The 27,052-nt window shown below is 42.3% G+C and overlaps 1 protein-coding gene across 1 annotated transcript in view; it reads left to right on the forward strand.

The window, feature by feature from the left end:
- The window catches only part of GALNT6 (polypeptide N-acetylgalactosaminyltransferase 6), a 175,518-nt gene that overhangs the window by 141,779 nt on the left and 6,687 nt on the right, over nt 1–27,052 (forward strand). The window contains exons 7-10 of the mRNA XM_069230890.1: nt 12,499–12,699; nt 15,532–15,663; nt 16,954–17,055; nt 26,760–26,918. Coding sequence (XP_069086991.1) covers nt 12,499–12,699; nt 15,532–15,663; nt 16,954–17,055; nt 26,760–26,918 — 594 coding nt within the window. The remainder of the gene's footprint in view (nt 1–12,498; nt 12,700–15,531; nt 15,664–16,953; nt 17,056–26,759; nt 26,919–27,052) is intronic.

The raw sequence follows: 27,052 nt of genomic DNA on the forward strand, positions 1-27,052 counted from the left end.
TCCTGCCAATCTGTTGCTCTGCTGCCTGACAAAGGCACATCAGACCGCCTTTGTTTGTTATCCTACTCGCTTACAAATGGCTAATTGACCTATGATTCACCCTCGCAATGGTGGATCACAAAGGAAGGGAACCACAAGAGCATAAAGAAAATAAGTCTCCACACAAACGTCCCGAATCTTATTCACCCATTCCAGAATCTCCACACAAAAACAAAGAAGACATATCTAACATTGCGGTAATCATACAGTGCAATGGGGACCTACAGGACCTAACACAAGAAACCAAACGAAAAACAGACGCCATGCACCCCAATATTCAAGCCCTTTAAGATGATCTTAAGAGTCTCTCAAATAGACTCACTGAAGAAGAATCTAGAACTTGCTCCTTAGAAAACTATTCCATCCTCAAGTACAAAGCACGTGGAACATTGATACTATTCATGGAAATCTGTGATAAAAGAACTTTCGGACCTCAAATACCATAACTGCAGAGGGATTCTGCGCATCTTGGGCCTAACAGAGGACGTTGGAAATGATGGTAACTCCTTGGCGGAATTCCTTGAATCATGTATCCCTCGGATGTATGATGGAACAATGCATGCACTTACAACGCGGTAAGTACGATGCATGGTCATCGCCACGCATGCACTTACCAGGAAATGTTTTTACAATGCATTTGCTTTTACCACGAATGTCTTTACCTTGAACATTTCGTAGTAAAGGCATAGTTGGTAAAGGCATATGCATGGTATAAACTAGAGGTAAGTAGAACATCCTTTATTTATATATATATATATACACAGGGAGTGCAGAATTATTAGGCAAGTTGTACTTTTGAGGATTAATTTTATTATTGAACAACAACCATGTTCTCAATGAACCCAAAAAACTAATTAATATCAAAGCTGAATATTTTTGGAAGTAGTTTTTAGTTTGTTTTTAGTTTTAGCTATGTTAGGTGGATATCTGTGTGTGCAGGTGACTATTACTGTGCATAATTATTAGGCAACTTAACAAAAAAAAATATATACCCATTTCAATTATTTATTATTACCAGTGAAACCAATATAACATCTCAACCTTCACAAATATACATTTCTGACATTCAAAAACAAAACAAAAACAAATCAGTGACCAATATAGCCACCTTTCTATGCAAGGACACTCAAAAGCCTGCCATCCATGGATTCTGTCAGTGTTTTGATCTGTTCACCATCAACATTGCGTGCAGCAGCAACCACAGCCTCCCAGACACTGTTCAGAGAGGTGTACTGTTTTCCCTCCTTGTAAATCTCACATTTGATGATGGACCACAGGTTCTCAATGGGGTTCAGATCAGGTGAACAAGGAGCACATGTCATTAGATTTCCTTCTTTTATACCCTTTCTTGCCAGCCACGCTGTGGAGTACTTGGACGCGTGTGATGGAGCATTGTCCTGCATGAAAACCATGTTTTTCTTGAAGGATGCAGACTTCTTCCTGTACCACTGCTTGAAGAAGGTGTCTTCCAGGAACTGGCAGTAGGACTGGGAGTTGAGCTTGACTCCATCCTCAACCCGAAAAGGCCCCACAAGCTCATCTTTGATGATACCAGCCCAAACCAGTACTCCACCTCCACCTTGCTGGCGTCTGAGTCGGACTGGAGCTCTCTGCCCTTTACCAATCCAGCCACGGGCCCATCCATCTGGCCCATCAAGACTCACTCTCATTTCATCAGTCCATAAAACCTTAGAAAAATCAGTCTTGAGATATCTCTTGGCCCAGTCTTGACGTTTCAGCTTGTGTGTCTTGTTCAGTGGTGGTCGTCTTTCAGCCTTTCTTACCTTGGCCATGTCTCTGAGTATTGCACACCTTGTGCTTTTGGGCACTCCAGTGATGTTGCAGCTCTGAAATATGGCCAAACTGGTGGCAAGTGGCATCGTGGCAGCTGCACGCTTGACTTTTCTCAGTTCATGGGCAGATTTTTTGCGCCTTGGTTTTTCCACACGCTTCTTGCGACCCTGTTGACTATTTTGAATGAAACGCTTGATTGTTCGATGATCACGCTTCAGAAGCTTTGCAATTTTAAGAGTGCTGCATCCCTCTGCAAGATATCTCACTATTTTTGACTTTTCTGAGCCTGTCAAGTCCTTCTTTTGACCCATTTTGCCAAAGGAAAGGAAGTTGCCTAATAATTATGCACACCTGATATAGGGTGTTGATGTCATTAGACCACACCCCTTCTCATTACAGAGATGCACATCACCTAATATGCTTAATTGGTAGTAGGCTTTCGAGCCTATACAGCTTGGAGTAAGACAACATGCATAAAGAGGATGATGTGGTCAAAATACTCATTTGCCTAATAATTCTGCACTCCCTGTATATATATATGTGTGTGTGTGTATATATATGTCACAAAGAAAAAGTCCTGTAATTCTTCCAGCGCTCGCCTGTCGAGGTTGGTGCTCAGGAAATGGGCACAGGACCCATTTCACATATACTCCACATGAAATTCAAACATGCCCACCCTAAAACCTAAAAATGCCCTTACCACCCTAAAACCTAAAAATGCCCTTACCATCCCAAAACCCATACCCACCCTAAAACCTAAAAATGCTCTTACCACCCCAAAACCCATACCCACCCTAAAACCTAAAAATGCCCTTACCACCCCATAACCCATACCCACCCTAAAACCTAAAAATGCCCTTACCACCCCAAAACCCATACCCACCCTAAAACCTAAAAGTGCCCTTACCCCCCAAAACCCATAACCACCCCAAAAAACTAAAAATGCTCTTACTTATAATATATAGTGTTTTTATCACACTTGTCTTACATAATTTTCCACCTAGATTACATCATGGCTTCCCGTTTGTACGTATTTACACCCAATATACCCTACGCAACAAGCGTCTCCTATATCTATTCTTAATGTATTTCTTAACAGTCGGGGAGGTGTTTAACTTGCCCATATACCGACTCATAGAAGACTACTGAAGCTAAGCTCCCATTACTGTGCTCTCACTTACTCATCATGTGATATCATCAATGACTATCCACTTGCTTGCTCACTCACACCATACTGTTATTCTACCAACTTAACTGGGCAATCAAACCCAGTCTACAGATGGAGCGTGATAGGGCCGAGCCTTGAGAGTGGCTATCGCGACTCTCCTCACTCCAATTCTCAGTGGTGTGGAATTTATTAAAATATCTACTTGTCAAGGGGGCAGGTTGCTTCTCAAATCTACTTGTCCTGTAAAAAGATCTACTTGTCCCTTTGGTGCCATGTAAGGTGGCGACAAATTATGACATCAATCTCATTATGTAAGAGCTCTGATAATAGCCTCTCTGATTATGCCAGGGCTACTACCATAGTAGGGCTTGAATACTTGCAGTTTCAATCCCTACTGTAGCAATTTCCTTATTTTGCCACCTTTCTGCAGATCTGCATACTCGGGCTGGAGGAAGCAGTAAGCAATAGTTGCAGGGCTGGAATGCCTTTGAGTCTGCAAACCTACTAACCTGCATGTTTTAAAGATTTTCACCAGCTTCTCTCTAATATTTTCCCATAATAAGAAAGGTTGGACATTTACTCCTGACAATGGCAGAATTAGAACTTCTTCCAGGGTTGGGAAGAAAGTGTCTGGAAGGAAAATGAACTTGCAAATGCTCAATAGATTTTCACATGAGCAAATCTACACATCGTATTTACCCATGCTAAAATACAGTTCACAAATATTTTATAGGGGTACGACATATACCATGGGTGCACTAAGAATTTGGGGCCACATGTAGGTAGGTTCAGATTTGCGACCCGCAAATTGCAAGTCAGAGCGACTCGCAATTTGCGAGTCGTAAATCCGAATGTAGGATGGTGTCCCTGACACCATCTGTGATTCGCAAGGGCTTCGCAAATGCCCACCTCATGAATAATCATGAGGTGGGTCGCAATTTGTGACCCCCTTGCGAATGGCGGCCCTCACAGGGATGGTGGCCTGCTGGAGACAGCAGACCACCATGTCTGTGACTGCTTTTCAATAAAGCAGTTTTTTTTTTTTGTAATGCAGCCCGTTTTCCTTAAAGGAAAACGAGATGCATTACAAAAACGAACAATGAAAAATGTTTACAGTGACATTCACAATGGGGAAGGGGTCCCATGGGGACCCCTTCCCTTTTGCGAAAGTGTTAGCACCCATTTGAAATGGGTGCAAACTGCAATTGGTTTGCGCCCGCGGTCACAAAACAATCCTACATTGCACTGCGAGTCGCAATTAGGAAGGGAACACCCCTTCCTAATTGTGAGTCGCAAAACTGGGTTTGTGCATCGCAATGTGCTTTTTGCACATCACAAACAGCGAAAGTCGCTGTTTGCGACATGCAAAAAGCTACCTACATGTGGGTCTTGGTCCCTAATTAGGTCTGGTGTTAACAAAGACATTTTGTTTTTTATTAAACTTCTATTTCTCTCTCTTTCGGCTGGCTTTACTGTGAGTGATCGCATTCTGCTCTTCCACAAGGAGCATATTGCACACAAAGTAGTTTTGTTCAGTGTCAGGAACTACAGTGGCAATCAGTGACGTAACGAAACTGGAGGGTGCCCCTTTGCAAAGAACATGGAGGAGCCCCCTCTCCAGACTCACTCAGGGCAGGTGCTGTGCTGAAGGGGCCCCCTGGAGGGCGGCAGCGGGGCCTTTGTTATGCCACTGGTGGCAACGTGTGCTTTTAGAGTTCAAAAACTTTTTGGGGTTTTTTTGCCAGTGTTTGTTACACTGTTGAGGGCCTGGTAGCTCCCACAACAATAAAGTGTTACAAAAGCCATGTCAAAACAAGACACGCATTGATGAAACTAAAAGACTTATATAAATATGTCAGATCAGTTGGCTTTGTCAGTGTTTGTTTATTTTCATGCTTCCCATAATCGTGTTGAAAATGGTTATACTGATTTTCCATTAGAAATATTTTTGCGAAATACTAGCATGCATCAACACATTTTACTAAATGACACTTCATTTGCATCTAATCAGAGAGGATTCTGGGAGCATTATACTTAGCCTCATAGCCTAAACTTTTCAAACCTGTGTATACACGTTTTTGTTTTTTTTTTGTACTGGAACCAATGTCAGTAGTGAAGTGTGACCTTAACACATTTATTTACAGCACTCACCCTAATAATGAAGGCTTTCAAATAATGAACCATAAATACAAGTTCGAACAGCATTATCTTTTGGAAACACATTAACTCAACTGCAGAGAGTTCCACTCTCTGTAAACAGGCAGCCAAAGGGTTTGTGCTGCAGAGGGTTGGGCCTACTTGTCCCAAGGACAAAGTAAACATAAAAACTTGTTGCCCATGACCCCAAACAAGATGTCCCGGGCGATAGGAATTCCACATCCCTGAATAATTATAGACAAGGTGGGACAGTGCGACCGTTCTGCACTTCAGAGGATAGGTTTTTACACAGGGATTCTTTTTGTTGCTATTCTTTTGCATTTTTACCCTCTTCTCCCTGTTTTTCTCCCCTTATGCTCCCTCTCCTGCTTGATACTTTTAATCCTTACTCCCATCAACAGGTCTACTAAGATCCCATACAAGTCACATATTTGCTTAACTCACTGCTTCAAAAAACATATTCAGAAGTGTCTACGATCAGGTCCCCCTAGTATCATAAACTCTTGCTACAGTGCCTGCAATCCATCATTTGCAACAGATCTAACGCTTACTAATGTCCTGTACCTCCCTATACCAAAACACTTTACACAAACCTTGTTACTGATACCCTACACCTGAACACTTTTTAGTCCGTACAATCACCCCTGCTCTTAATCAGTCTCCCCTCCACTCACTCACATCTACTCACACACACCCTCATCCCTGCAACAATACATATGGCAGATCTAAGAATTATCTCATTAAACACCAAAGATCTGCGATATTTTTTTGCATTTTACTGGGTGCAAGCACCCAGTAAAATGCAAAAAAATATCGCAGAGTACTGCAATAAATTGAAAGGTGGCATAATTTCACTGCAAGAAACTCATATTGAATCTACAAAAGATGACGGATTCTACTGCTCATGGGTCGCTGACTTTTTAATCTCCTTACCATAAATTTAAACAAGCATTTGCAATGCAATTGGTCTCAAGTTTGCTCGCGTTAGAGCTATTAGCGTTGTAAACTCCTACCCAGACTTTTCTTGCCACATAAACTAATAATGAAAAGTAAATCAGTTTTACATTTTCGAGCCGATGTTTGCCACGAGTGTGAAGGAGACACAGAAAAGAAAGCAGAAGTTCGCTAGCAGTGAAACTTATTGGCAGAAGTCCAATTATCCATGTTACCGGCAAAAGTGCAATTATCCATGTAACAGGATCAATGTCATGCAAAAAGCGCTCAACTTCTGCCCAGCGAGATCGCGTTGCACAGGTAATGAAAAGATAAAGTAGTCCAGAAACCAGGTGAAAACACGGAGCCTCATATGTTTTCAGTAGTTTACCGGTATGCTCGAGGAGGGCTAAACACCAGAAAAGGCAGATTGTATGCATGCCTTTCACAAATGGAATCAATCCATTTTTTAAAACAAGCCCACAAACTAATGAAAGTGACTGCCGTGTCATGGGCATGGTTAGAAGCCCACAGAGATTACGGGCATTCGACCATAAAAATTGTGATACTATATTATTTTCCAGGAGTAAGAAGCCTATATTCTTTTACATGCAGACGATCAGTGGGGTCGCTGATTGATCCCTAGGATCTCGACTAAAAACAGATTTACACATCGTAAACATATATGCCCCAAACAACAATTCAGTCTAATTCTGGGAAGATCTAGACGAACGTTTCTTAGAAATAACAGAAAACAATGGCATCATCGTAGGTGGTGATTTCATTCTACCAATGGATGCCTCATAGACAGGCTCTCCTCACATAAATTCCTCGCAAGCAAGTCCCACAAACAGATGACTGTGCCACAAGAACAACAACCTGTCTGATATTTGGAGACTATCTGACCCTACGGATAATGATTATACATTTTACTTTACCTCAACCCGCCCCCACCACACATTCAGTAGAATTGACTATATCTTAGTGGACAAATCCCTTGTCCCCCTAGCACATAACCTCAAGATTGAACCCATAATGATTAGTGATCATGCATGTATATTGCTTGACCTCGATCTCTCTACATCCCAACTTACACCCAAATTATGGCATCTCAATGACACACTATTGGAAGAAGAACCTTTTAGAAGCAAGATCAGAGAATCAATACAACAATTTTTGGAAGAAGATAAACGTGGCAACACCACAGACTTCAAAATCACGACACAACTAGGTGGCCTAGGCCCGACATGCACAGTTACATGCCCCAGGGTTCCGTGTTAATACAATATGCACTCATGTAAACATAATGCAAGGTCTGACAAACCTAAAAACATATCCAACAGTTCTGGAAAGTTTTAATATGACGATTGCTGATTTTGTTTCTGCTGTTACAAATGTTGCTTCATACTTACTTGTATATAATGAAGCGACGATATTCATAGACTTCAGTGATGCATGAAAATGTTGACCAAACCCAATGCATTTTGGGTAAAAATACCCTTGATCAAGGGTAATACTATGGATCAAAATGAAAATTCTATGAATGACTCACATGGGACATAGCATGTAAGAGTCAGATCCCAAACAGTAAGAGCCGGAAAAGGGAAAACGTGATTGTATAGAAAGATACCAGTAGCTGCAACAAACCATATGTGTACCATCTACAAGTAAGCCTATCGATGTGTAGCCCACCCAAAATTAGTGCAAACCCAAAATGCATTCCGAACACTTGGTGATACCACATGCAGGCCGTGATGTGTATTAATACCAAAAATCATGCTTGACAGATGCAGAGCGCTGAATGGCCAGTGCTAGAAATACCAGCATGCAACTAATAAAAGAAATATGGACAAACCAGTGAAACGAAAATGATCTCTGAAACTACCTTATGTCGAAAACCTAACAGCCTTACTAAGTGCCAAAAGACTAATTAAAAAAAACGAAATAGTAACTTGCCGTCAAGGGCTTAATAAATCAAGAAAATAATAGGCTGCGTTCGTGAAGCCAATCCCAAATAATCAGCAACCCATCAGCACGCATCCAGCGAAGTGATTCAAATTATGGAAATTAAATGCGACCCCTGTAACGAAGAAATGAAAACTAAAGTCGGTCGCTGAGTTAACACGCCCATGATGTTACTAGTGATGATGCAATACCTTCAAGGCAGAGCAGAGTTGAGGAATCAAGCTTTAACGCTTTAAATCACTGGAAGTGACGTGCTGTGCGTGTGCATCAACATAAAGAAAAGACGACTTAATGACTAAAACACCTGTTTTTTTCTCCAAATGTGAACTCTCAATTTGTTGTGTCACAGCATATGTCTACAACAATGTAGTGTAAACATTCTGGACTGCAATAACGGGGCAGCCTGTAATTCATCACATATATTCATTCAACATTGTTATGAAAACAGTGTGATTTCCTGATGTTTTGTGGCTGCTGAGCAATAAGAGGATTGTCACCTACCTGCATGTGCTATTCTGGAATTATACAGTACAAAAAACAACATATACAAGCTCCAAATGTGTAATGATTGCTGTGCTATACAATCAATGGCAAAGAGTGTAAAAAAATGTTTATATAGAACATGAATGTATTACAACAAAGATCTTACTAGAAAACATGACTAGAGACCAATAACAGCAAGTACATTCCCATGATACCCAACAGTAGTAATTATACGCTGCAGGATCAAAACCTAGTAAAAATAAAAAGGAGGCTTGCAAGACGACCTCCCAAGTGTACTGGCTAACTGTGGTGCATGTGAAGGATTCACATGTATGTAGAACGGCTGTGATCAGGATACCCCATTAGGAACAGAATGACTGAAGAAAACAAAAAAAATAAACATGTGTAATCTAACAATAATGTACAGTACCTGCCTGTCATGCAATTTCAACCACAGCCTCCACCAGATGGGATTCACTGAAAGCCTGCCTCAGAGGAGCCCTGGTGAATCTAGCTGCATGCAGAAATAAATCTCTGAATAAGCACCTTGAACCTCTCGAATCTGGAATTAAAAACTAAATGAATCCATCAGATACTCGCCTGGCTCACAGGCTTTCCCAAAGCTAGCCAAGTTGCAATACAAATATAACCAAATTCTAAGCAGTAGAGCGCAACAGTGGGTGGGCATCGCCAAGTGGAATATACAGTCTGCAGGAATAGAGCCGGGAAAGCCCTACCAAACTATCTAAAATACTCTAAAAATAGAACCATTACCACAACTATTAGAAACTGCAACAGGGGGGCAGTCTCCTCTCCACAAGACAATTTAGAAACCTTCCATATATTCAACTCAGAATTATATACTTCAGATCCAGTAATTAACTCAACTGACTGTTAATCCTACCTCAATTCATGTACCCTTCCTTCCACCTCACCAGAGGATAGATCTGTCCTCAGTAGCCCAATCACCTCTGAAGAAATCTTCTCTGCCATCAAATCTCTCATGTTTGGTAAAGTGCCGGGCCCTGGCAGCTATTCGGCAAAGTTTTTTAAAATGTTCTCCCATTTACTAGTCACCCTCCCCTAGGCCTATTTCAATCATATGCCTCCACCAGTCATATCAGGGACGGGGACCCAAGCAACAATAGTTGTTATCCTGAAAGAGAGCAAGAACAACCTGGATGTCAGGAACTCTAGACTTCTCTCACTGATCAATTTCGATTGTAAACTATATGCCAAAATCTTAGCACAGAGAATGGAGAATATGCCAAACATATTTCCACGCCCCATACTGGATTCCTGAAGGGCAGACTCGCTGCTGTTAATATTCAGACCTTCTGCCATGTTCTAGAAAAAGCACGATTATTACCTACACCAGCCGCAGCAGTGGCCCTCAATGCAAAAAACAAACAAAAAAACGTTGATAAAGTCCACTTCTATTACTCCTCGTCATTGAACCCCTCCTGTCCTTCCTAAAACAGACTATCAAAGGTATACCTGTCAACTCAGACAGCTTGTTACAGCCTATGCTGACAATATCTTAATCTTCACCGGAGACGCATAGATGGCTATTCTGCACATTACGTCTGAGATTGGAAAATACTCGCAAATCTCCGGATATGTACTCAACCACACAAAAACAGAAGTCTTCCCACTAAATATCCATTGCACATCCTCATCGGTAGATACATTTTACCAGAAGTGGCAGCCTACTAATCTTAAATATTTGGGCACATGGTTTAGTAAAGATCTAAAAATCTCCCTCGCCATTTATGAGAATAAAACACTACTTAAAATTAAAGACCTCCTTAACTACTGGTCCCCAAGTATATGACATGGTGGAGTAGATCAGAGACAATCAAGATGGTGATCGCCCTCTTGATCAGCTTTGTTGCGAACACGCTCCCCATAAACCTCTTCCCCCCTCCTTCCTAAAAGCGGTTGATAAATCAATCTCATGATTTCTATGGAAAGACAAAAGGTCCAGAATCTCCGGCCATGTCCTTAAAATACACAGGACGAGAGGAGGAATGAACATGCCAGACTTTAAAAGATACCAACAAGCTTTCCTAGCAGTGCAAGGTACCTTGTGGTTAAAGGTATCAGATGAGCAATCTCCTCAATGTCTAAAAATTGAAGAGCAACTCCTGTCACCACTACCTCTAAGCTCATCCCTTACCATCCAAAGCCTTCAGAAACTACCCATAAATCATTCGCACCCTACAATTACAGACATGGTCACCGTCTTACTTCGAGTTGACAAAACACTAAACAGTTGCCTACCTAACTCTACCCTAGCCTCCCCATGGCACAACAATAAAATTAAAGTGGAAGGCAGATCTGTGTTCTGGGAAGAATGAGCCAAAAGGGGAATTAATCCTGTAGGTGATTTGGGGACAACAGCGAACCCCATATCCTTTGCATGCCTAAGTAATTGTTACCACTGCCCACTGATCGAGTTCTATAAATTTCTAAAAATCAAATCCGCCATTAGGAAACTTCAAAAATCCCATAACCTAACCTTCCCACACTCCTGAATAACCTTAAAAGGTTGGGACAGTCAGCATCACATATATACAAACTACTCGATCCTCTCAGGTTACATCTTCTTAAAAACTTGAATCAGAAATGTTCCCACTTTATAACAGAAAAAATCTTGTCATATTTCTCGGACACCACCTAGAATAAAGTCTGGCACTCTCCCTTTCTCACCAAGATAATTCCCGCAATAGCACAATCTAGATTTTGGACAATACAAAAAACATACTAGACACCATCCAGACTACTCAAATTAGGAATCCTGTCATCAGACAAATGCTGGCACGGTGAGGAGTCACCCGGTTCATTAGAGCATATGTTTTTACTTGTAAAATGGTACACCCAATATGGACCAAAATTCCCCAAATGATCTTTGACTTGGTAAAAGTTTGGATTCCACCATCCATCTTGACCCCACCTCTAGGTGTAGCTGCTCATCCATCCTTTATGGACCTTCCACTGCACAACTTTTTACTAATAGACCTAATGCTAGCCCTTGGCACCAAAACGGTCCTAACAGAATAGAAGACTTAATACCATTCAATAAATGGTGGAACATCCTTTGCTTTACTAGAAGCGCGGATAACATCATTTAAAAACTACACAACACAGCACAGACGTGGGCATTATGGAGCGCTCTAGATTCAGATCTCCAAAAAGTGGACCCTCCTTAACCACCTTCCACTTATATCAAGACCACCCACATCTTGCCTGCTCAATTATACACTCTCCAATAACCTCTTAGCAGACCCAACTGTACCCTCTAACATACACTGACTAAGCCCGCAGTCCTCCCTGTCCTCTCCATACCCCTTCTCTTACTTACCTTTTTAGTCCCCCCCCCTTTCTACATTTGTACCCTAAGTACATACAGGGCCTTCAGATCTTACACCATCTCACCCGTGGCTATTCTCCATATGTATCCAAACCACCCAGTAGATAAGACAGTCGTACTTTTAGAAACTGCTTTTATATCTGAGCTAAGCCTCGCATGTTTGATGTATTTCAATACTTTGAACCAACAAGCTGCTGACTGATGATATATACTGTACCCTGCTGTGCATACTCACCTTCTACCCTGCATTTGATTCTTTTTTTCACGTATACTCAATAAAAGTGTTTGAGCAAAATATACTATCCTCTTATTATTTGAGTGTCAGCATAAATGTGAGGTCTGTCAAAGTAGGGTGGAGGATTGGAAATGTTTAGGTACTAGAGTCAGCCAAGTTGTATTATTACTATAATTATTATTTTTATTATTGCCTGATTAAAGAATATGGACTTTACCTGGATATTGTGATAGCTATTCTTTCCGGTGTACAATATTGCCTGAGGATATTTGATTTTTTTCATGATTTCTTCCTTGGGTGCACTTCATCTGAGCTTGTAATAACTGGTGGCAAATGTGTTATTTCCTCTAGGTCTGGCAGTGTGGGGGGCAGCTGGAGATCATCCCTTGCTCTGTTGTAGGACACGTTTTCCGCACAAAGAGTCCCCATTCTTTCCCAAAGGGCACACAGGTCATCACCAGAAACCAAGTGCGGCTGGCAGAGGTCTGGATGGATAGGTACAAGGAGATCTTCTACCGCCGGAACCAGCAGGCAGCAAACTTGGTGAAAGAGGTGAGCAGTACAAGTGCGGGGCAAAATGGATATCTATACGGTGGTGGGAGAGATCTGAGAATGACTTTTATCGGTGAATTAGAACATATAATAGATTTCTTTTTTCCTGAATCAGGTCCAGTTTTCCTGCATTTTTAAATAACACCCAAGCGTGCAGTTCTCTAGTCATCTCCATATTTTCCACATGCAATAATTAAATCCTCTTTGTATTTCCTTGCTGTTTTTCTGTAATGAACTTTAGAAAATGGGAAGTAGTTTCACCCTCCATCACCACCAGCAGGAGGCCAAACCAGACAGTCAAAAAGCTTTTAAGAAGCCATCACAGTTGTCAAGTCTTGTGTCCAACTTCGGGGAAAATCTGTGATGCACAAAATTACCTCTACCCCAAACAATTTTTGGACATTCAGAAGTTGCTTTCCATAGCCTCCACTAACCCCAATTGTCTACATTTTATTATTCTTTCCATTTCGATTTCTGGATTAAGTACCATTTCAATTTTAACCTATAAACATGTGAATTGCAGAAGAGAAAGAAGGCAGTGTTGGGATTTTTCTCCCTTGACCTTTACTGGTAAATTAGTATTTAGCGAGTAACCATAACTAGTTAAAACACATTCCATTTTAACAGATGTCCTGCCAAGTAAAGGATGCCTACATCCTCAGCAAAGCAATGGCTTACCTTTTCCAATTAGCCATCAAGCTTGCCTTCTCATTTGCAGAGCATGCTTGCTCTCAGCTTAACTTCGCTCCCACACTGTTTCTGTAAACAGGGCTGTAAATCAGGCTGTTAATTTGATCGAATTTGCTAAGCATTCAAAGATCGAGATCATACATCAACCGCCCTTATCGCATCTTGTTTTTATAGACATTTTTCATTTCTTCTTTACATTTTGCCACTTGGAAGTGCTCCTAGTCATTAATAAATCCCCGTTTAAATGCACAGCGTAAATCTTTTCTCAAAACAGGCGCCGCACTTCATTTTTCAGCACGCGCCCGAAGTTCATTGGGGATTTCTTGAATTCTAGATTGCAGGGTGCAGTACCTTAATGTGGCCAAAAGAGGTCACCTAGTGACCGTCTGTAGTACTGCACACTTTCCCTGTTTCGTGCACATTAGAACAGTAAATGTTGCATGTGTTGTTTCAGCCAGCATATTATAAGTGTAAAAGCATTAAAATACCCATGTTATTCACATGCTTTACTTAATCTTGCATTCTCTGAGTGTTTGCTTTTTTCCAGGATGTTGTTACTTTTTTTTTTTTTTTTTTTCAGACAGAATATTACTCTGGTCTCCCCTCCCTTATAACCTATTTCCCATTTTCTGGTTCTCCAACACAACAAGGTCATATGAATGGCAATAGCAGCATGCAAATATCATCACTCCACTGCATAGAAAAAAACTAAAAGTGAAAAAAATAAAAATAAATCAATTTTCAACGCCAAGAGCTCCAGCTATCACAAATGTGAGACAGATTACATTGCAAATGCCTGTTTCTCTTTATCGTTGAAGGCAACAACAGTAGTTGTCTATAGCCAGGAAAATTTGAACCCTCAAATTCAGTGGCTGTAGCATTTTTTTCTAGATAATTATGTATTTACTGCAGTTGCCACATAATCGACCACCTGCTCCGTAATTTTCTGATTTAAATAATAATCTGACTGCAGCTGCACCAGTTTAAAAGTTAAAAAAAAAAGAAAGAAAAGCCTACCACATGGTGCAGCTCTTTAGTTTCATTTGCTGATATGTATTCAGGTGTTAAACTGACGCTAATGAGGATAACGTTTGCTGCGCCCGTAGTGATGTGCAGTAGAATGACAATGTAGCAAAGTGCATGCCCCCTTATGCTACACAGCTTGGTCAACCAGGCCGTATAATGTACGCCTCCAGGACTGCAGAATTCCTGTGACCCTATGCATAGCCAACTAATTCTTCACTTATCTGAATGTCTATGTAGACAGAAATAGTGCGCCGAGCAAAGGTGGGTAATTCCATTTCCTGAAACCAGGGGGTGAAAAAGTAGTTCGAACAGTAGAGTCGGCTCATTGAACACTTAATCTTAAGACTACTCACGTTTAAAATGTAAAAGTTTAGGAGATCACAGTTTGCTCAGAGTCCTAAATTCAAGCGCCGAAGTCAGGGTCAGAATCCCGGTCTCCGTGATCAGTGATTTTCTACTTACCCGTTAGACAACATTTCTTCCCTGTAAATATGTATTTAACTTTACATATTACCTGTTATATTACTGTTTGCAGTGTTCTTTAAAGTGTTGATTGTTCTTAGTTTGTTAGCTTCATAGGTTAGAAAAAAAGATGCCATTTGGCAGTCTTCATGTTTCCATTTCAGGGACATGTATGTGGTGATTGTTGGTCATACGTTGGGAATATTCCCCTGCAGCATAGGTTCAAAGCATTGCTAATGCAGGAGGTGGAAGAGGACTGGTGCGTCAACATGACATGACTAAAGGCAATTGCCCACGAAGCATCCCTGTAAGATTACTGTCAGTCAAGATTCTTGTTCAGGTTTGATGTTTGGCCATCAATAAGCATTGACCTAAATATATTGAGGGAGCCCCCTACCAAATTAATAAAAAAAGGAAACTGCGTGTCTGTAGCATCCAATTCTATTTGACCCCAACCCAACAACGTCCAAACCACATCAGTCGTTCCAAGAAGGACTTCCTATGGCTCCATCAGAATGGGTTTGGAGTAATGTATGGCTACAGGAGAGATTGTTTTTGTCAAAGCCTGTTTTTTAAATTATTTCATTTGTGAGTTATGCTATGTGTGCTGAATTCTCAATTTTTTTGTTTCCTTCGCTCTGTGCTTTTGACTAGAAAAATTACGGTGATCTCACTGAGAGGTACCAGCTGAGAGAGAGACTTCACTGCAAGAACTTCACCTGGTACCTGCAGAATATCTATCCAGAAATGTTCGTCCCAGACCTGACACCAACCTTCTATGGAGCGGTAAGTCGTCACTGTGGTGAGAGGGCCACTCATTTATCCATATCCAGGAAAAGTGATAAATGAAGGAATTTAGTTAAGTAGCATTACCACAGGGGAAACTACACTTTGATAAATTGACTTCCATGTAGCAATGACCAGACGATGGTGCTAAAACCCTTTCCATTCCTTTCTGCCCAGTATTGGAAGTTGGCAAAAGGTATCTTAACACAGAGCTGGTTCTGTTAGTGTACCTCCACCCCAATATCTTAGTCACCCCGAGAATCACCATCCTGTTTCAGCTGATATCACAGGTGGCCATGTCTGTTGGTGCAAAAATGATCAAAGCAAACGTTCAGGGCCTTCAAGGTCATTCTGCGCAGAATCTGACCATTCACGACTCGGAGTTAATCTTAAATGCCATGCACATCTACCACTCAGATGTACCTGAATACTTATTTGCTTAGTGCCATTTTGTGCCTAGTGAGTTCGCAGAGATTAGTCTGCCTTATTTCTGTCTGATGGGGTTGGAGGGAAATTATATTTCATAAGGCTGGAGCACTCAATGTCAAGAAGCAATGTTGGCAGCTGCTGTCCCTTTTTTTTTTTTTTTTTTAAGGTTTGAGTTAGCATTCTTGGTCCTTCATGTGTGAGCGTAGGACGTTTTGAGTTGTGCACCCACGATCCGCATTGTTTTGCTTCCTTGAGTTTTCCAAACGAACCTTGTTTGTGAGATCAAGTTTGCTTTGATAAGACATGGAGTACTCAGATCGCATTTCAGCACTACTTTCCAAATCGTATTCTGCTTGTAGTCCACAATCTAGCAAATGTACCCCAAGACTAGCTCGCTTATGAAGAGGGAGGGAGAATACCTGTACCAGCTCCAGACTCTGGAAGTCACTCAGCCTACATGAATCGCCTACAGTACATAAAAATGCCCACATGTCACTTAATCTGCCCTAATTCGATGTCTACTGCACCTGGCCTGCTTTGGCAACAAGGCCGTCAAGGCCATTTTGTTCTTTGTGTGTCACATTGCACTCCAAGTTCAATCAACTGTAGTAACCCTTTGAAAATGCATGTTAGACACATTGTACGGTTCTATTTGTTCGCTGAAGAAATCAACCACAACCCATTGATAGCAGTGCATTAACTCCCAGAGAGGAGAGGACTGGGCGGGCACAGAGAATTTCAGTGCGGAACAATATGTGGAGAACATATGCATGAAGGCCAAAGCACTGCATTTGTTGGGGGTTGACATGCTCTGCTGACATGACATTAATCTCTTTGGCGTCTGTGTCCTTCTGCTTGCAGATTAAAAATGAAGGAACCCAAAACTGCCTTGATGTTGGTGAAAACAATCACGGAGGGAAACCGCTCATCATGTACCCCTGCCATGGAATGGGGGGCAATCAGGTATGTAGGGAATAGTGAGTTGGGTCGGGCAATAAAGCCACCAAATGTTTAGCCTTGTTAAGCTGGGATGTGGTCAGAGTTGTGACCAGGGTGGGGACAGCCTGTGACTCCTCGGCTGCAATATATATATATATATATATATATATAATCAAAGAAGGCCTTGCCTGCTTTGTCGCTGCACGCAGTGAGAAGATTGTATTTTGAACGAGGTGTTTGTGCTGCTGAAGCACTAGAGCGGGTCTCATCAAGTCTCCGACCCAAGCCCCACAAAATCAATGGGCCTGGGTTCCGAAGAGGATAAAGTTGAAGAGAAGACATTGCTAGGAGACCTCGTGGAAGTGGTTGATTTGCTGTGGCGCAAACCAGAGCTTTAAAAACTCAAAAAGAAAAATGAGCCCTCATGTATACGATGGAGGATGGAGTAAGTGCTCTGTTTGTGCTGCCTGGCCAAGGAAGAGCAAACAGGCAGACATCTAAAGTAGAAACAATGCCTAAACACTGTGCAGTATGCTCATTTTCTTCTGATCTGTAATTGGGGAAGATGAGGCAATACAGCTTAGCAGTCCCTCTGTCCTCTCATTACCCCCTCTGATACCATCAGACTATTGTCATTTTACAACTTCCAGCCAATGGAAATGGAGGAGGTGATGAAGGCCTCATGCCTCTCGCATCCCTAACTCACCCCTATTCAACGTGACGCAAGCTGTCCTCCATCACCACTAATCAGGATGCCTTAAGATAATATGAACCACCAACATTTTAGTAGGGGTGAGCGGAACTGGTGGAGTTGTGCTCAGCGGAATTCCACGGAGTTAAATAAAAACTCCACAAGATTCCGCGGACTTCTGCGGGCTGCTATTGGGCTGCTATCAAGCAGCCAGTGACAGGCATGCACTCATTCATCAATCGCTGGTCTTTGGCATGCCGGTGCCAGGGGAGGCGGGCGGTGCCCCAAGGCTCTTTAGATTGCTTTTCTATAGGATCAATCGAAGGTGCGTGATAATGCGGCGCAGTCAGCAAAGCACTTTAGTGCCAAGTCAAAAATAAATCAGCAAGAGCTACACAAACGGTTCTACCATGAAACCTACCAGTGACTGGTATGAAGGGAGCTATGCCCCTACACCATTCACAGCATCAGAGGCATCGTGTCCAAACTAGCCATGTTACTTATTTCGCAGCAAGGGGTGTGCAGTGATTGAGCGTCAACAAGCAGCATTCGACAGTGAGAATGCACAGGGGTGTAAATACTTACAGATGTGATGAGAAGGTGTGGAGACGAGGCGCAGCTGTGCGACAGCGGCAGCAGCAGCAGCGTGGTCCTCGCCAGTCTGTCGCTGGCACGGTCCTTTCTGCGCATGCACACAAGCACACATCCAATGCACCCACCAGAACTCACACAACGGACTTGGAAAGAGGCAAGTCTGTGGATGGCTTAGAAACTGATGTGAGTGTTGCGTGCAGTGGTGACTATGTTGACGTGAGACGTCCATCTCACTGTCCACCTGAACACTAGAAATACTGAGTAATTGTTCAAATGCAACAAACAGAGGATTATTAGAAGTATCTTTCAAATTACAACAACTATGTATAAGCGAAGCATGCATGTCAGTACTCTACAGTTATATCCATTGTCTAAAATTTAACAATTCTCAAAAGAGTGAAATTAAATTTTATTGGCATGTTGCTGTAACTTTTGCTATTTTGGTATTGAAACAAGAATTCAAGGTGGGACGCAGCTTTCTCATTCTTGTCCTTCTTTCATGTAATTGAAAATTTGCATTTGGTATTAACCTCACCGTGTTGTCTAAATGAGATTCCTATTGGCCAAGGGTGGGTTTAGTCCTATCAGTCCCGTAGCTTTGTTATCTTTTCCTTGCTCGGAAATTTCCAAAGACATGTTCCTTCTCATAGGCAGCCTATATCCTAGGTTCTTCCTTCAATATGGTTTGTTATGGATCTGATGTTTCTGTTTCTCCTAAGCCGCATCCTAAGTTTCTGATTCTCCTAACCCGCGTGCCACTGGTATACGCCACCACGCAGCAGTTGCAGAGTTTTCGCTGAACTCTGCCCTCCAAGGAGAGTGAGGAATGGGCAAACCTATGTGAATTTCGCCTGCGAGGAGAGTTTACCACCCGCCACTACATTTTAGCAGATTGTCTAACTCTCTAATCCAAGCCAAATTCTGGAAAGAAAAGTCACAAGAAAACACCAGTACTAGATGGATTAAAACCATCGCCTTCTCCATTGCTAGTTAAACTTTAGATCCTTAAGAAGGAATGAGTCCATGCAGAAAACGTATGAGGTCATAACTCCCTTCCTACATAAAGAACGAGGCACAGCTCTGGTTCTTGTCGACCTCCATGCCAACCAAGGTAAAGTGAATCCAGCTGGATTTAGTAAATGGAACATGATTTTACCTATCTTGGGACAGAACTACATACTGGAATTGATTCTCCTTAATGCAGGTTTCAACATTTTAAGCACGTGGGGAGCTTGTTTGTTTTTCTGAGTGGTTATCACAGGGTTCTTCCTTGTCGCCCCTTTCGTTTAAACCTTTTTCTTATGCTTTTTTAGAACAGTGATAATGACTTGTTTTACAAACAGCACTTAATTTAAAACATCAGTCTTCCAAAGCTGCACTTAGGTGTTACCATTACCCTGTTTAGTAGTACCCCGTTTAGTGGTGTTTATATAGCTGTAAAGGATGAGAGGCTGAGTGGCCCTTGCCAGGTTTCAAACAAACAAATCATCTTTGATCGCTGGAGGCTTGGGGGGAAGGATTTCTTGCCAGCGTGATCATATCCCTTTTATGATTTACCCCTGCCTCTTGTGCCTCCAGGCCCAGTTACTTGCTCTAAGCCACTCTTGCTGCTGTCCTTCCTTTCCAAACCAGAAGCCTTTTACTCTCTCATCTTACTTCATTCTTTGTCATCCTGTACGTTTCTATTTTGTCCCTTTCTTACTCCCCATATCGCTGGCATCTTTTTTCCCCTCTCTAGATTACACTTTGAGGGCATACAGGTTTCCTAGCCTCTTGACCCCAGCTTATTGAATTTTGTTACCAGGGATTTTTTTTCCTTGCAATTGGGTGAATATTTTCTTGATGTTTTGCATAGCGGTCTCCGTTTAGATGATGTCTCTGTTGTCTGCATCATTATGAATATGTCTTGACTGCAGAGCACCAATTGGATTATGCCATTTTACTAACATGTCGGTGGCATTTTTAAGGAGCACCTTGGAGAAGATGCTGTTGTTCCTTCATAACCATGATGAACCAACGCAAACCGATATGTTATTTCTTCCAGATCAAGGGTCTCGGATAGCATTCATAGGGAATAACCTTACTGCTAAAGCATCAGTTTTACTTTGTACCCAATTACTCAAAATATACTGCTTAAATAGGATGCGCAGATGCATCTTGGATTAAGAAAACGAATCTGAATCCACAAACAAGTTTCCAACTGATTGTAAAACTTGCCGTCCCATGCAGGAGAGCTTTTATTTGTATCCATGGCAGAAAACCATAGATTCCAAGGGGAACCACAGAAGCAACCACCCTGACAAATGGACAATTTTTGGGTCCTCTATTTCAGACATACCAGTCCACACATAAAGGGTAATAAAGCAGGAACTTTGTGGCCAGTGTAAAGCTCACGTTCACTCATCATTTCAGTCATGTTAAGCCAATCTTCAACTATCCATGCCTCAAAGAACCATACTGTTCTTGCAAAAATCTTCATTATGGCGACGCTATCCATCTGGTCTTTAAAAAAAAAAGAAAAACTCCTAAACATATTGCATTCGCACAGAACTGGGCAACCTGTAAAAGTGTGCAGCCTATTGAACAACCCATAGGTGTCAATGACACCCACACACATACAGATACATACAGACACACACACACCATTAATCAACACGATTGGAGACAATACAATTCTGAATCGAATCTTTCGCACACACCACATGAGGATCATAGGAAGTTGTGACTGCTGGGACAGAAGGCAAGGTAATATGATCAATAGGGTGTAGCCCTTGTCAAAATTGGACAGACCCCTGTTGGGTGATCTTACCTCACTGCTGACTTAAGTCAACATTATTGAATGCTTAATGCAAGGGGCCAATTAGGCTAATGAGTACAACAGAACACGGGGGACTGTCCCTACAACCTACCAGCACTGGTCTTCAACACAGTTCTCCAAAAAGTGACATTTACTAGTTATTTTTAAACTGTGTTAGATTTCTATGATTAGTGGGCCATTGCCTTTCAGACCTGGAGAGGGGCAGTTGGGATGTTTGGCACACAATTACTAATCTGCCTCTGGAGAGTAAGTGAGAGTCAGTATTTGAAGATGGGCGATTTGGGGAGAAATAGGACACAAGCACTGTGCCAAACTGCATAGGTGCAAGAGTTCTCATTTACTACAAATTATTGATTAATTTAGGTGCGCATTAGTTAGCATGACCAGGTCACAACTTGCTGCTTTGCAAATCATTCACTTTCATGAAGAAAAACGTGTCTATTTTATTTGTACAAGCGTTGCATGTTTTTATTTCAGAAAATCATGGACATTACTGGCCTAGCTATGGTGTTCGTTCTTATATGAATGTAATGTTTGCTTCCCTCCATTAGAAAGTATGCTACGAATGTTCCTTCAATTACAATTCACAAGGTTGATAAGCTAGAGACTGCACTGTAGTTGAAACAAGCTATTCTAGTCCTATGTTTCATAATGCATGCGTGCACATCTTTAATTACGCACTGCTCTAACCAATATTTTGTAGTAGGACGCAGGTGTTGCAGGGATGTCATAGAAAACAATAGATTGGCTGTAATGTTTGACACAAAGGCACACACATTTCATGACCTGAGATTGTGTGAGCCACGTTTCTGAGCAATATAAAAGAAACGTCTATTTGGAGATAAGATAGACTTTTTGCTGAGACTTTTTGTTTTGAGATCGTTGCGCACAAACTTTTATACTTTTCTTTGCAGAGTTTGGTGTTGAAGCTTTACTTGCAGAAATATTTGCATTGTCTGAGACCTTTGACTTAATATTTATTGCTCTGTCCTGAGGGCTTTTTGAATTTTTCTTTGGTGGCAGACCTTATGTCACTGCTTACTAATTAATTTGAATTATTTACTTTGCTTTCTGCAATGATAGTATATATTATTTTACTAAACACACAGGGTGATATCTTGAGGAATCTTGTCATATGCAGGTTATAAATAGCTTTGGACTAGAAAGTATGGGGAGGTGCAGATACTCCCATTCCCAAATATGTCACCCTTGAATTAGGAATTAGAGCGTCGCCACAGGTCTACCCTGGGAATAATCACGCTGAGCTGGGGGGCTAAAAATTGTGGGCCTCTTAATGAGCTACTTGACGGATTTCAAATTTCTTATTTAAAATATTAAAGGTTTGAACAGTGCCACTAAATGTTATAAAGTACAATTGTACCATAAGACGAGGGGGGAGGCATTGCCCTTCTGCAAGAAACACACCTCACACGGGTGAAAGGACAGCGCTGCAGAAGACATGGCAAGGGCAATTATACTACGGAACCGAGCCCTAATATGGATCTGCCCTGCAGTACAATCTCAAATCACCAAATATCTAATAGAAAATGAAGGCCTATTTGTTATAAGTAGTGGTGGATTGGAAGGCCATTGGTAAATATTGTCATAATTTACATTTACACCCCTAATTTGGAGTAGACCATATTTCTAACAGATGTCAAAATACCTGGTTAAACTACCACAATAAACACACTCTTTTTAGAGGGGAACTTTAATTGCATAGCATACTCAGAACTGGATAGGTCACACAGACTACTACCCTCCTCACTGACAATGAGAACTACTCATTCCGTGAACAACTGGTTAATGCGGTGGAATTAATCGATTGCTGCAGGGCCCTTCAACTCAATGATACAGATTAATCCTTCTACTCCCCCATGCACAAGTTACATGTTAGACTGGACAAGATAGCCTACTCTCTGTACTTAGCAATAGAACAAACTCAAGTACTTAATCTGAATGCTCTTTGGTTATAAACCATTGCTGTTGACTGTATGCTGGAATCTGGTTAATTATTGTAGTCAAGAGGGGAAGTCCTGTTTTAAGTCTCCAAATGTTGAATGGAGGCACAGTCCACGCGCAAGTCTAGATAAATAAAGCCTTTATAAACTACTAATCAACACTATACGTGGCTGGAGAGGACAGTGATGGTGAACTCCAAAACTACACAAGAGGGGCGAGAATCAAGAGACCACTGCCCCAGTGTAGCAGAGCCCCAATTTGAAGATGTCACAGTGACCAAAATTCTAAGGTTTGATAAAAACATTTTTTTTGTCAAGAGTAAGACACCGTGGATCTGGTGGCCTATTGATTTTGTTATGTACAACATACATAGATTTTTGTTAGCCCCAGTACAAAAAGGAGTATTTAAACAGCCAGGAGGGAGCGCTGCTTGCTGACCACAACATAAAAGGCTTTACTGCAGTTGCGGCTCGCTGCGCTCACAAGGGGTGGGGCGGGTGCGGCACCCGGGGGGGATGAGTGTGGGAGGGGGACACATTTAATAAAAAATAAAAACTTACCTGTTCCGCCACACCACCGCTCCTCTTTTCCTCGTCACTGCAGGCAGGCACAGGCTCCCAGCCTGCCCTGCGGCCAATCCTGACGCTGCTTAAAGCAGGGCACTCCCAGGCACAGTGGGAGCCTGTGCCTGCTCTCTTGGGCTGGAGAGAGCACACTGTGCATGTGGGTTTGGCTGGCCCGAGACGGCTGGCCAAACACGCATGCACACTGAGGGGAATGCACAGTGCACTCCTTTCGTCCAGGTCACCCCACAAGACCCCGCCCCTTTCACAACGAAATGCTATTAAACACAGTTTATTATCCTTTCATTGTAAAAGGTTTGCAGCTTCTGCTGCTGGAGGTGGAGGGGGGCTTGTGGGGGGGGGGGGGAGACGCTCCTCTGCCCTAATGGGGGAACCACAGCTGCTTTACTGGTGTCTCAGCTTAATCTGGCAGTCACCAATAGAAATTGTATTATATGGACCTCTCTTAAAGCTCAGCACAGGCTAGGAAGTGTTACATAAATTCTTGGCCTATATCCTCCTCCCAAAAATGCAACAGCTGATACTCTCAGATCAAAATGGAACTGGCCCACATCAAAACACCGCTATGAACATTTTGAGGCTGATGAATTCTAGATGGATCAACAGAAGACCTACCTTCCCCCACACTCAAACACCACCTGAACAGCTGGCTTTCTGCTTTCTACACACATCAAAAAAGCCTTTGATATGCTTGATTGGAGATACCTATATATACCATAAATTGGGTCAGAAATTAGGTTTGTGACACAGGTTTTTGATCTGCACCGTGGTGGTGTTAGCCAGCCCCATTGCGAAAGTTTGGACAATGCAGATAATCACTGATACCTCTTCGGTGAACAGAGGTACACATTGGGATGTACATGAGCCTGATCCTCTACGCCATAGCAATGGACCCACTCACCAAGCAGCTGAGCCTAGAAACTAACTTCAGAGTTAGAAATCATTATGAAGAAACTCATTGCATAATATCATACACTAATATTTTGTTATTCCTAGATGACTCCAGCAGAAAGGTTATGTGAGCTACTGAGAACTTTAAAGTATTTGACAAGATCTACAGGCTTAGACCACACTGGAACACGTGTAGTATCTTTCCATTCACTCAAATTGGGGGGAAGGCAGTGATGAAACACCCACACATAAAGACTCTAAATAATTAAGTGTGGGCAGAGCTCACAGAGTTCCACTCGGAGTGGCACCCTGAATGTGCCCGATCTCAGAAGTGCTAAGCAGGATGAACCTGCTCAGCTCTTCTGAGATCGGCCGCATTCAGGACAGGGCCATAGGCAACAAAAGCTGCTGTTTCAGGCCTCTTGTGCACCTGCCTGCCTGGTGTGCAGTCAGTGCACACAGGACAGGCCACTGCACACAAGTCCTGAAACTGCAGCTTTCTCTGCCTGTGGCCCTGCTCTGAATTCAGACCAGGGCCTTAGACAGCGAAAGCTGCAGTTTCAGGTTTTTTTGTGTACCAGTGTGCATATAGGAAAAAACAAACGAGTACTTACCTGGGTCCTCGTTCCCGGGGGTCCTCGTTGCCAGCAGCCTGGCTCTCGGCCTCCTCCTTCTTCTGGCCCTGGATCCGAAGTGGCTGGGCTGCTGTCGAGCAGCTCCATTGCTGACATTAAGTGAGCGCGCACTGCAACCCAGTTATGGGCCACACAGCGTGAGCGCAGACAGTCTCTGCTTGCGCTGTGTAGCCCATGACTGAGCTGCAGCGTGCCCATGGTGAGCTCTGCTCTTCTGGCGGGACTAGCGGAGTTTTTGGACGAACTAAGCAAACATATTGGGAGAGGCAGTTTGATAGTTTGAAATGTACCTCCTGAGCCTGTTCTGTATCCCAAGACTAAAAAGGTCTCTAGAACACTCGTAGACCTAGGAGTAGTATTGACCAAATGACAGATAGCAGTGAACTGGAAAACAAGCAATGAACCCCGTTTATACAAGTGATGACAGGAAGTGTTAAGATTAACTCATTGTGAGAGCACTCTTCTACACATAGAACCAAGTGGGATACACATTGAGATGTGAGTTTTTAGGCAGCGACAGAGATAATAGATGATCAGACCACGGAAAACATGGAAAGGGGCACAACATAGGGGTCAGGCAAGTATTAGGACAGGGCCTAAGGTGATTACTATAATATGTGGTATATTGCAGACCAAGTACTGCAAACCTATATCCACAGCCCCATAAGAACTACAGCAGGGACATAATCAGAGATGTGACCTGCTGGATGCCAACCACAGTGTCCCAATTTAATATTGTTTAGATTGATATTGTTTTCATAAACACATTCGACCGAAAAGACAAATCATAACATTGATGAAAGAGCAGCAAATTGCTTAAACCTCTTGAAGGTGTACTGGTAATAGTTGAGCAATATGGCGCTGATAATATTGAAAAATGATTGTGTCTGATGTGCTACTTTTTTCTGGAAAACAATAACATTGATTTCTTTTAAAAAACGACCAGAGTAGGGATGAAAAGCTACATAAACTGTTCGATAAATAGAGAGTAAGTGTAGGGTCGTGGAAGAAAGAGGCATGGGTGGACTCGAGGCTAGGTAGCCCTGGAAATCAGCAACCCCAGCATTTAGCAGCACTGGCAATGGAGGCTTAAGAAAAACTCTAGGGCCCTGCAGTTGTTTTTTGTTTATACAAATTAATCATGGACTAAGATAAAAGGACAGTTGTTATTTGAGGCGTGGTGTACAGTGTCTTATAGATTAGGTGTGTACAGTAATGCAATTGAGGTAATATGTTTGTTACTAACAAAAAAAACGCATGTTAGAAAAAAATAAGGGTACCCATTTCTAAAACATTTAAGTTTGGGGGCTGTACTTTGTTGCGATATTCATAAGAACGTTTTTTCTGAAAATAAGTTTTTATCTGATGAATGAAGGTTGTACTGCGACATTTTTTTCATATAATAAATTTCTGAGCCTAGTGGTATTGTCTGACTAAATCAAGTGGGTTGATTCAGTCAGCCGTCCCCTAAGCCATCACCTACAGTTAAAAGGGATTAGTGGAAGAGTCGGGTGCACTGATCAGTACTGAAGGTTTTTCCGCCTCTCTTGCAGTACTTCGAGTACAGCACTCACAAAGAACTGCGACACAACATCGGCAAGCAGCTTTGCCTGCGCGCGCCTCGCTCAACGGCCCCCGTCGAGCTCGCGGAGTGCCAGTTTCGAGGGAAAGGCACGTTTGTAAGCGGACTGGAAGAGTGGCGGATAACGACGGTAAGCTCAAAGGGTGTCAGGAATATATATAAAAACCGTAACCAGCCCTGGTACAATGTTCAAGAAAAGCCCCATTCTGCAAGAGGCCGCATCTTGAGTGGCCGGAAAGGGCCATGGCAGCACATCCTACTCTA

The sequence above is a fragment of the Pleurodeles waltl genome, chromosome 4_2 (genome assembly GCF_031143425.1).
Source record: "Pleurodeles waltl isolate 20211129_DDA chromosome 4_2, aPleWal1.hap1.20221129, whole genome shotgun sequence".
Lineage (NCBI taxonomy): Eukaryota > Metazoa > Chordata > Amphibia > Caudata > Salamandridae > Pleurodeles > Pleurodeles waltl.